Source organism: Aethalodelphis obliquidens, unplaced genomic scaffold (assembly GCF_003676395.1).
Source record: "Aethalodelphis obliquidens isolate GAN/ISIS:26980383/991018 unplaced genomic scaffold, ASM367639v1 scaffold103, whole genome shotgun sequence".
NCBI classification, from domain to species: domain Eukaryota; kingdom Metazoa; phylum Chordata; class Mammalia; order Artiodactyla; family Delphinidae; genus Aethalodelphis; species Aethalodelphis obliquidens.
Genome location: NW_020838047.1, coordinates 679,592 through 692,029, shown reverse-complemented (window position 1 = coordinate 692,029; position 12,438 = coordinate 679,592). Strand labels below are relative to the sequence as shown.

General features: G+C 39.0%; 1 protein-coding gene across 6 annotated transcripts in view; it reads right to left on the bottom strand.

Annotated features, from left to right (window-relative positions):
• The window catches only part of NEK1 (NIMA related kinase 1), a 213,219-nt gene that overhangs the window by 186,586 nt on the left and 14,195 nt on the right, over positions 1-12,438 (bottom strand). For 5 of the 6 annotated variants that reach the window (XM_027096525.1, XM_027096520.1, XM_027096521.1 and 2 more), the window contains exons 2-4: positions 9,555-9,703; positions 8,778-8,874; positions 2,965-3,062 (exon numbers count right to left, since the gene is read on the bottom strand). In XM_027096525.1, the coding sequence (XP_026952326.1) occupies positions 2,965-3,062; positions 8,778-8,874; positions 9,555-9,671 (312 nt within the window). In that variant the 5' untranslated portion in view covers positions 9,672-9,703. Of the gene's footprint in view, positions 1-2,964; positions 3,063-8,777; positions 8,875-9,554; positions 9,704-12,438 lie in introns of those variants that run through there. The other variant, XM_027096524.1, reaches the window with a different exon arrangement.

The window sequence follows — 12,438 nt, the reverse complement described above, 5'->3', positions numbered from 1 at the left end:
TCAAAGATCAGAGAGTAGCAGGTTGTTTTTGTGTAAATAATTACCATTTTAAATAGGCTAACAAAACTTGTCATTTTGAAGGGTAGGAAAAAATGCTATTAACTTAAAAGAAAGACTTGCCAAATTTTTATTGTTTATATGGAATAATCTCAGATGGACCAAAAAACTAGAGTAAATCTCCATAATTTCTAGGATTACAAGAAAAATATATGTACACACACACACACATATATATATCGTTATGTACTAAGAATATTTATCCAACAGAAAAACCAAATCCATAGGGCTTCCCTGGTGGCGCAGTGGTTAAGAATCCACCTGCCAATGTAGGCGACACAGGTTCGAGCCCTGGTCCAGGAAGACCCCACATGCCGTGGAGCAACTAAGCCTGTGCGTCACAACTACTGAGCCTGTGCTCTAGAGCCGGCGAGCCACAACTACTGAGCCCACGTGCCACAACTACTGAAGCCCATGCACCTAGAGCCTGTGGTCCGCAACAAGAGAAGCCACAGCAATGAGAAGCCTGTGCACCACAACAAAGAGTAGCCCCCGCTCGCCCCAACTAGAGAAAGCCCACATGTAGCAACGAAGACCAAAAATTAATTAATTAATTAATTAATAAAAAAAACTAAACTCAACTCAACCAATAGATTATCAATGTACTTTACAGTATAATGTTACGGAATTTAACAGCAAGCATTTTAAAGTCCAAAAGAGACAAAAGAATAAAAATAAGCACAAGCAATGGAATATATCAGATAAAACTGTAATAAAAAAATAGCACCTTGTACACAAACAAACATTACTATCTGACCTTCACCACAACAGTACCGTCGGCTACCTGGTAGGAATATCCCTACTACTGAGTGAGGATGTAAAGCCACAAAGCAGTTAAGTAACTTGTAAACGTAATTACCAAGCTGATAAGTAGGACAAGCACTCAAACCCAAGCCTTCTCACTCCAAGTTTTGGGCTCTGCCTAGTAGGCTTAATTGTGGAACGTGAGGTAAGGAAAGCTTGAGGAATACGATACTAACCTACTCAACAGTACTTTTGACTCAAGCTCTCATCTTACCATATCTCCAAGTTGCTGCCAAGACCCTCAAAGTCCCCATCTGTATGACGTTATCAATCAGCTGATGAATTGTGCCAAGGCGGTGCTACCACAGACGCAGCCTTCCTCAGTACCTTGACATAAGCAGACTGGGGACTCCGCTCTACAGTAAATTACAACCTGCTTGGAGAAACAAGTCTAATGTGACATTATTCAGAGTACATTAACAAGGGTGCACGATGCACTGAAGGTGAGTGTAGACTGGGAGGAATCCCATGGACTATTAGGTCGGAGCTAGAAACAACAGATGTACAGACAGCAAAGCGGATGGATCAGAAACAGTCCTTAGGGGAAAAGTAAAACTGAATGAGATATAATACAACAGGTACACATTTAAAAATACATGTATACAAAACAATGATGGCTATTTTGCAGACATAGACAGAGATATTGATTAAAGACATTGGCAGGGCTGCCTAAGGATAGAGGGGAGTGGAGCAGAAATGAGTACGAAGTAAAAAGAAACAAACAAGGGCTTTGCTGGTATGAAATATAATGCACCTCTTAAAACTAATGCAACTGATCTCGGGACTTCCCTGGCGGTCCAGTGGTTAGGACTCCGAGCTTCCACTGCAGCGGGGCACGGGTTTGATCCCTGGCTGGGGAACGAAAATCCCGCATACGGCGTGCCCGAAAAAACAAAACAAAACCTTATACAACTGATCTATATGGACGGACATGTCAACATAATCAAGATAATTTTTAAGCGACAAAAGCAAGACAGAGCATGGTATGTATACTATCCCATTTCTGAATACGCATGTCTCAGTGTATACATGTGTATGTTCAATATGAAAAAGAAAGCACACCTAACCAAAAGCAGTGGTAATCTCAGGGACAGAACGGCAGGGGAAGACGGCTTTCCATCTCCAAACCTCTGAATAATTTTACAATTTAAGTTTGTAAAAAGAACATTTTATAAACTCTGCTGTTAGATAGGGGTAGGTTCAAACACCAACTGTGACTTTGGGCAAGCTACTTAACCTTAGATTTTTTACCTATTAAATAGAGAAAACTACAGTACACTAACTCACAGGGGGATTTAAGAATTAAAAGAGACAGCAAATGCAACACTCCTAGCATACAGCTCCCTCCATTCTCCTACGTAATAGCCTGCAATTAAAATTAAGGATGGGTGATAATGAGAAATGCAACAGGAATTCAGAGAAAGAAAAGATCATGGAAAATCAGAGTACCTATGGAAAATCTAAAGAGGCTGGGACTTGAGCTGAGTTTTTTTAAAAATGGTAAAATGTTAGTAACAGAGAGTCAGGGATGCGGAGGAGAAGGTACTACCAAAATAAAATAAATAATCAGAATAAATACACAGGAAGAATGAGTGGTATAAACCTGTGTCCCAGTGCCAACCACAAAATGAATGTGCGATAAATATCTGGTACATCCATGAAAAAGGGTGCACCCTAGGGAACAGGAAACAAGACTGCGTACGTAGAATAGCTCATATTTTAGAGATCCTTGAACTCAAAACGAAGACTGGATTTCACACAGTTGCAGGACAAGGCTTCTAGAGCTGGAGTTACCGACAAAGCCACATTCTAAGATAAGGTGGCAGTAAGCCAACTGACAGCATACAGAGTAATCAATCAGCTACCCGCATAAAAATATAGTTACACACACACACACGCACACATACACACAGGACACAACGTATACGACACACACAGCAGCATCGCCACAGACGGAAACGAGACGGGACCTGAACTCAGGAGGGAGGTCACGAGAGCTGGAGTAGGCGTCCAGTTAATACTCGTAGTACAAACAAACAAGCGCAGAATGAATTCTCAACAACACTTACGGAGTAAGAGCCAGTCTCCCACGTGCTAACTCACCTGGTCCTCTTGAAACAAAATGCCTTTCTGGGCATTTATTCGTTTAAACAGATCCCCTCCTTCACAGTAATCCATCACTATGTAGAGAGAGCCATTTTCTAAAAAATATAAAAGTTACAGTCCATTTTTTAAAATGTACATCAAAAGCATAGCTACACCTAAAGGTTTACTAAAAAGCAGCAATTAATTAAATACGTTCCACTAAACTAAAAACAGAACCACAGCCAGAAGAATTGAAGTGCAAAGTCAAGGTTTACTGGACGTACAGACTGTGCGGTAACTTGGGTTAACAGGCAACTCCATCATTAATGACTTTTCTGCCAAGAATATATCATCCCATTATCCACACTGACATAAACATCTCTGCAATATGGACAAAATACAGACAGATATAGTTGATTTCATTTAGTAGATATATTTCCTTAAACGTCAACTATAAAAATCACATTTTTCCAATCATTTGTCAGAGATGGGTAACCTTGGTTTTTAGCTGACCATTACTTTCCAGCTTTATTTCATCCACTTAATTGCCTGTTAAACAAACACAATAACAGATGCTGCGATGAACTGTCAGGACTCAACAGTGAGACAGTCTCTACTCTCCTGCAGCTCTCTTTGTAGTGATACATAATCTGTGAACGAACATGAAGATGGGGCACTTCCCTAATCACCTGTATGCCTCAGTCCACAGGATAAAAGACTTCCATGACCCCTCCTGTGGTAGACAGGATGAGAAGAACACTCCTAATCCTTCTCTCCACCCTCACTCTTCCATAGGACTAAGACCACACCACTTCTTCCCAGGTAAGGAAGAGCGGCCAAGATCACCTATTACAGCTCAAGGAACAGCCTTCCCAGAGTTCACTTCTCTTGCTGCCTTGTGTTGATGGCCTTGCTCCCGGCACCTTGGATGGTGGTCTTGTTACTCGCAGTGCTCACATTCACCTTGTACACACTGCTTCCAATGTGCCCAGGGTTGGGAACCTACATGAATGAGCTGATTAAGAATCTGTCTAACTCTTTACAATTGATACGAAAAGATCTTCCAAATATACATGTGAGAAATCACTGTGCGAAAAAAAAAAACCCAGAAAACCGTACAATCTACTACTTATGAAAAATATGTATAGAATGTCACCATTTACATAGCATGAGAAACAAAAAGACAAAAAAAAAAGTACCGTGTGCTATGATTTATGTATGCTTATTAATGCTTAGAACATTTCTGGAGGGAAACTCAAGATAGTGGTAAAACAGTGGGTACCTCCAGGAGGGAAAAACAGGTGACTCAAAACTAGAAACCGAAGGCAAATTTTTTACTGTTATGTAACCTTTGAATTCTGTACCATCTGCATGAAGCAAAAATTAAATAAAACCATTACAAGGTTTTTTTATAAAGGTGTGTGCGTCTGTGTGTGAGAGACAGAAACAGACACAGAGACAGGGAGACAGAGAAGGTTAAACAGGACCTGAGAAAGGAAATGGAGAAGCAATCCTGAAGAAAAATATCTGAGCTCTGCTATATTTTTTGCTGTTTAAACATTTATCATTTACTTTGGGATAAGTACTAGTTAAAATGTAAGGTTAAAAGAAAAGTCTCTTCTGCATGAGGGAAATACTAATCTGTTTTGTATTCCTTCGATCATTCAAGCATCTGAGTGCCAACTATGTTCCAGGCACTTTGCACAAGATGCCAGGGATACAGAAATATAAGACACCACCCCTATCACCAATGGGCTCACACAGTACTGAAGAAACACCCTCCAAAAAAACCCAACATAATGACCACCTAGAAACTGCTTGAAATTGAAGCAAAAAGACTGTAAGGCGAGTGACAAAGCCTCAAGGCATGTTAGAAAACGACTGAGAGTTTAAGAGAGGACACGAACCATGACCTCTCAGAGAAGAATGCACTGCTAGCAGGCTAACCCTGTAATTCTAACACTTTTCTCCCTTCATCGCCTCTCACTTGAGAAGCTGAAAAAAATCCCAGATTTCCTAATTCCCAGTCTCCCCTACAGTTAGAGGGGGTCACTGACCCCATATCGGTCACTAAGATCTAAGAGGAAATCTGAACAGTGGCTTCTGAGAAAGCACTGGCTCGTCTGGTCACAGGACAGACAAGAGCAAGCTACTGGTGCTGCCCTTGCCCCTTCTTCTGGCATCTTTTGGATGCAGGCGCTGCCTGGAGTTGCAAAGCGTCTTCTCAGGACAAGGAGACAGCATTAGGCTTAAAAACGTGCCTATTAAGGATGCCAGAGTAGAAATCAGACAGGGCCTAAGCTGCCATATACACCCTATACACAGGACAGCTCATCTTTCAGACTTCCTGTTAGGTGAGATCATTAAATATCTTTCTCACTTAAGCCAATACTGGCCAGATTTTCTGTTACCTGCAGCAAAAAGCAATCCAAATTTAGCCTCAAAGAAAAGCTTTCTTCAAGTACATAGAGAAGTTAGATTTTGGCAACACCAATGGGGAACAAGGTGAATGCCAACACAAGCGCCATAAGTGAGACTGAAAAGCTTCCATTAAAGATATAAAAGCTACTTTTGCAACAGTAAGAAGTAAAACAAACTTATGAGGTCAAAAAAACACAGACTGTAGGAAAATACAAACAAAAGAATGAAAGCAATTAGAAGGTGATAGCTAGAGACAACTAAAAACAGAGAGCAATATATGAATAACAGTAGAGAAAACAAAACTGTATATAACACAGATACCCCAATATACAGTGACACAACACTTTCTCAATGATAAGATCAAATTTTTAAAAATTTTAAAATGTTAGGAATATAGACAAAAATGTCTAATTATAATATTTAATATAATCTAATTATACATTCATGTACCTGAAAATACTGTTTTCTCCCCACTCTCCAGTTTTACAAAACAATTTTATCCAAATTTTTCACATGTGTCATCAATATAAATGTCTTTTATTGATTCACCTATGTTTTCCCGATACACATGATCTTCATTTCATTTTAAGTTAACTGAAAGAGAGCACTTTTAAAATCTGTTTATGTTGTCAGTGGAATTTTTTCTATGTCCTAATTCCCATACACATAAGATTGGGACTTTAAAAAAATCATCCTAGAGAGTTCATATGCATGATTGTCACAACATAACCATACTGCCTTTTAAGTGACTTTAGAAGGCTTACAATAGTATCTGCAATTATGACATCAGTATTAAATTTCTTTGATGCCTCTTTTTAAAACTGATTCTGCCTGAGGACCTCTATAAGCACTCAAAACTAACTCAGTGAAGTTTTCTTCCCCAAAACCACTTTGTTATTTAATGTATTTTAAAATTTGAGAACACATCCTGTAACACAAGAGACTTTATAAGAAAGAATTCATCTGTAAGCTAAGACAACTTTATGACAAACAAATTTTGGAATATTTTTCCTTATCTTAAGATATATATGGATTCTTTAAAAACAGTGAAATGAAAACTTTCCTGAAACAAAGAAAAACCAGAATCTGCAGGCAGAAAGGGTACAAAATGTTCCAAGAGAGACAGAATCAGAATATTAGATTAGAGACAGAATATTAATACTAAGCCATATTCTGGTGAATTTCAATTCTAAAGAAAGAATCCTTCCAGCATCGAGGAAAGATAAAGTAAATTACCTTCAAGAGGAGAAGCTTTATGCTGACCTCAAACTTTTCTACAGAAACATGCAATGCCAGAAGATATAATGTGATTGTAAGGGAAAAGGGGTCATCAAAGATACTTATTCACGTATAAAAGCATCAGTTAGACACTCTCAGAAATGCAAACAGTAACTGCATTGAGGGAATACAGCATCCATAAGCTCGTCATGAAAAAAAATTGATGAAATCCAGAAAAGTTGGAGATAAATTCAAGTATCTCTGGAAAGGGGTATCTAAGTTATAAACGAACTAACAATAAGAATTGAATCTGTCTAAATATAGAACCAAGGCCAAACAACTCTAAGAAATATAATTTCAGAACAAATGATAATTATTAAATATTTTTACCCTGTCAAGATGAACGAAAATCAGTGGGGAGGAACTGTAAAGACACTAATTTCCTCACCTTTCATGGCAGACATTCAAAATAACATTAAAATTTTCACTTTTTTAACCAACTTGCTTATTTTTAAAAATTGAGAGATTTAAAATGTTCACATATGTAAGTTATTTTTAATCATTTTAGAGAAAAATTAAATATTTGTGTTTCAGAGCTCCCAAAAGCTCTATGAGAAACTAAGAGGTCCAAAGAGCTACATGATTAAAATGAGAAGATGGCTCAGGTGAGGCAGAAACAGGGACCAAATTCTATACCAAATGTATAGAATCACCAGACGAAACTACATCTTATAAATCTGAGAATGAACTTATAGGCCAGGGCTGGAGAGCTTGTAAGAAAAAGGAACTCTCATGCCCTTTAGTCTAAGGACTCCACTCCTAAAAGACTGCCACAGTACACAGACACCTGTACAAGGACGTCCAGTGCAACACTACCTGTAACAGTGAAACACTAAATACAACCTAAGTATCCATAACAGAAAAGAGGCTAAACAAAGTGTGATACAGCCATAAAGTGCATCCGATGGAAAACACTGCAGATGTTACAAGAAAGTTGTAAAGAATGGGGTGCATCAATACACAGTGACATGGAAAGATACCCACGAGAGACAAAGTGAAAAGAACTAGATGCAGACATACATATTTACGATCCCACTTGTTTTTAAACGTCAAAGGCTACACACATATGCTTGTTCCACACGGTCACAGAAAATACAGGAAGGAATCAATGTGGAATTATTCACACTGTTTACCCCTAGGGAATGAGAATGAGTGGGAGGAACAGAGAGCTTGGGGTTCATGCATGTCTGCACTCCTGAATACGTTTACCATGAGCATTTACTCCTTTAAAACTAAACGCCAGTAACAATATAACCTTATTTAAAGAACGTGCTATCCCTTTTGAATCATTCAGATGTTTCTAGGTGAAGCATTCAACATAAATACAAAACGTCTGATAGAACATGTGTTGACATACATTCAAACCTTTTACCGTGAAATAGTAAAATCTTGATGAAAGAAGAAACTAAAAGACAGATGCTAAGGGAAAGATAAATAAAGGAAATTCAAGGTCCTGAGAAAGAAGAGATGGTTAACATTGTACTCTTTCAGCTATAAAGCCTCATTTCACTGCCATCATAAAATAAATAAACTGAGTACTTTATGGCATAAGGTGTTAATGATCCATATACTTTTAAAAGTATGTTCTACTTTACTAGATACCAAGTTTATTTGGGAACAAGGATACTTTAATTCAGCTGCTGAAGCTGGTATGTAATGCGACCCTGAAATGGTCATTTAAACTATCTTTTACTTTCAATCTAGATTATCTTTCTATTTTGCAACTGACAGAGATTTATGATAATAGGAATGACTTCAATAAACCACCTTTTCCTGCCTTTAGAGAAGCTTTGTCTTATCTTAGTTCCGGCATTACCAAATATGATGGTAGATATTTCCAAAACAGCAATACTTTATAATACTTTAAGAACCTGAGAACACTCTCAAGCAGGATACTTTCTAAAATCGGAACATTTTCTCAGTGGCAGTGGTGGTAGCACTTAAAAGAAGTTTAGTTTAAAAAGGTATAAATGACTGTTCCTCCTATGTCTAAAATGCATGTGTATTGAAGCAGAAATGATATACTTTTCTTCCTGAGAATAATTCACAAAAAGATCCTTAAAAGGGAAGTATACAACAGTTGTCATAAGGCTTAGGAGTTCTTTTGCGCGCTCTTGCAAAATTTATCTGACCTTCAAATGATTCTCTATACTGGACAATGTTTGGATGCTTCATGTTTGCCAGCACTGCAACTTCTCTCCTTGATTCTTCCCTTTCTTTACTGGACATCTTAAATAGAAGGAAAAAAGAAAACAGTAAATTAAGTAAATAAACAACATAATAGTCCATCAAAAAGAGAGTGGTTAAAAATAACGCTACCGGGACTTCCCTTGTGGCGCAGTGGATAAGACTCCGCTCTCCCAATGCAGGGGGCCTGGGTTCAAACCCTGGTCAGGGAGCTAGATGCCACATGCCTGCCGCAACTAAGGAGTCCGCAAGCCACAACTAAGGAGCCCGCAAGCCACAAGGAGCCAGTAAGCCACAACTAAGGAGCCCGCAAGCTGCAACTAAGGAGCCCGCCTGCCGCAACTAAGACCCAGCACAACCAAATAAATAAATAAATATTTTTTAAAAAATAATAATGCTACCAATGAAGCACAGCCCAAATACTAAAATATAGCTAGAAGTTAAAAAGAATAAGTTGAAGGCACAAATACAACAAAAACATTTTAAGATGTTCAAACCAGATTAAGTCACAGAACAGTAGGTGAGGTATCTTTTTTAAACACATAAACATGAGCACACATCACAGAAAAAAATCTGAAAGGATTTACAGACTCTTTTGAAATTAGTGGTTCTCTCTGCAATTACGGCAGTCTTTCACTTTAGGTCATGCATTGCCATATATTTTTTTATTCTCTCCTGTAACCAGACTTCTACTTGGATGACCAAACAAAAAATATACTTACGCTTGAGATGTTAATTTCTTTGATAACATACTGTCTGCCATCTTCTATAGATTTAACAAGAATGGCTTTTCCGAATGAACCTTCTCCAATCTTCTGTACTCTAACATACTTCTCCATGGTTCTTTTTCTAAGGCATCTTAACAGATAGGCTAGATATTAAAAAAAAAAGAGTAACAGTTAATAGAAATAAAGCATGTCATCTATAACAATTATAATATTTACTTCAAATTCTATTCCTCAGTGATTTGCTTACTTAAAAAAAGATATATAAAATCTTTACTGAAGGTTAAATAAACTTTAACTCAATTTTAGTCATGCAACCTAGAGATAGCTAAAAAGAGAAAACCAGTGACATTTCAATCTTATAAGAATACTTTGGAAAGTCAAATACTGTACATACTTAAGGGAGGATGAAGCAAACCTTTTCCTACATGAACTAATTAATTAGCAGCATTACTTTACTACCTGCAATAAGAACACAAGCTTAGCAAGACTATTTCCCAAAGTTATTTACCTCATCCTCTCTTATTAGACATTTAGGCTGTTTACAGTGTTTGCTATTATAAAAGAACTTCAGATTAAATTTCTGTACATACATTTTTATGTACTCATTATAAAGATTTCCATAGTATACACTGTGAGTTCAAAGAATATGCACATGTTAAAGCTTTCAAACACACTGCTTGTCTTACAGAAACGCCTACTAGCTTGCTTGCATTCTGACCAGCAGTGAATAAAAATGCCCGTTCCTACGTACTCTTTTAACAGTGGTTATTATTTATTAAAATATTTCAGAGGCAATAAAGGGTAGTAGTCAAAGAGCACTAAAACCTTAGAGTCAGAGAGCCTGGGTTTAAATCCTGGCTTTAGCACTTATTTGCTATTTGACCTTGGACAAGTTACTTATCTTTAAGTGGCACAGTTTGTTCATCTGTACAATGTGGCCAACAACAGGACCTGCTTATAGAGCTGCTGGGAGGATTAGTCAATTTCATTAATGTCTAGAGAACAGTGACTTACACACAGTGAGCACTGTGTCACAATCTGTTCTTACTGTTATTCGTTATGTTGGATGGGGGGAAGCAGTGTCTCACTTTTTTTTGTAAGCTCCTTTGCTTACCAATGAATCTGAAAAATTCTTCCACGTTTCTGAACTGTTGCATTTCTTCTCTTTTGAACTATTCATTCAGGTTCTTTGTCCATTTTCTACTGGGATAGTCTTCTTTATTGTTTTTTAATTGAAGTATAGTTGATTACAATACTGTGTAAATTTCAGGTGCACAACAAAGTATTCCAGATACATGTATACATATTTTCAGATTCTCTTCCATTGTAGGTGGTTACAAGATTAGGAATATAGTTCCCTGTGCTATACAGTAGGTTCTTGTTGTTTATCTATTTTGTTTCCAGTAGCTTGTATCTGCTAATCCCAAACTCTTAATTTGTCCCTGCCACCCGTTTCCCCTTTGGTAACCACAATTTTGTTTTCTATGTCTGTGAGTCTATTTCTGTTTTGTCACTAAGTTCGTTTGTATCATTTTTTAGATTTCACATAAGTGATATCTTATGATATTTGTCTCTGTCTTACTTTACTTAGTATGATAATCTCTAGGTCCATCCATGTTGCTGCAAATGGCATATTTCATTCTTTTTTATGGCTGAGTAATATTCTATTGTATATATGTACCACATCTTCTTTATCCATTCCTCTGTCGATGGACATTTAGGTTACTTCCATGTCTTGGCTATTATAAACAGTGCTGCTATAAACGTTGCATCCTCTTTATAGTTTCTAGTTACTTGTTACAGTGATCTGCATTTCTATCAATAATCTTTCTTAACTCCTTCAGCATTTTTATTACCTCCTTTGCTGAATCAGGGTCTGGTAGACTGGAGAGGTCTGTTTCATTGTTCCTGCAGGGGATTTCTCTTGTTCTTTTACTTGGGAGTAGTTCCTCTGCTTTTTCATTTTAGTTAAATTTCTCTGACTCTAAGAATTTAAGAGAAACAGTTATCTATTGTGGTCTCACAGGGCTGTTTTTATGTGGGAGTGTCCCTGTGTAGACTGTGTGAGTCTGATATTTTTGGTGTGAAGGCTGTTTTTAGTGTGGATGCTTGCCACGTCTTTCCTCAGGGTGTGCTGGCCCTTGTCCCCTTGCTAAGGGGTGTGTCTGGTGTTGTGGTGACCAGAGCCTGCAGTGGATACTGCGTGGGGCCTCTTCTCTGCCCTGTAGTTGTCACAGCCCTGTCAGGGACAGGGTCTGCTCCTCAGCTGTCACAGGTGAAGCCCCCAGATCCAGTTACAAGCTGCAATACGAGGAGTGAGGGCCTGGAGCATTGGGAGACAGGAGCCAGCGTGTGCTCCTCCCCAGGAGCTATCCACCAGGACACGCAACTCTGTGATGCCACCCGTGTGCACACGCACAGACTTCACTGTTAGTGAACTAGTGCTAGTGCTGCCCTCAGGGGCCACCTCAGGGCCGCCGTGGACGCCCCTGAGGCATGCATGAGTTGTCCCAAAACCCACGCACCACCACGAGAGCCCGCCACAGCCACAGCCTGGGACCCGCTGTGGGAGGACCGGTGACTGGCTCTGATTTCAGCCCCACCTCTGTGTGCATGCCCACAAACTGCACAAAGTCCACGGCAGCCAGAGCCATGCCCGCTGTGAGCATGCTGATAATGGGCTGCTAAGGCGGCCCACACCCCTCCCTTTATGCACTGACAACAGGCTCCGACGGCGGGCCCACGCTCCTGCTGTGCGCACCCCCAGTTGTGTCCTGTGCCACACTCCAGGCCCCTCGGGCTGTCTCCATGCACCCAACCTGAGTCCCTCCCCGGGTCTGTCTGCTGAAGCCTGAGTTGCAGCACCCAGTTGCTGCAC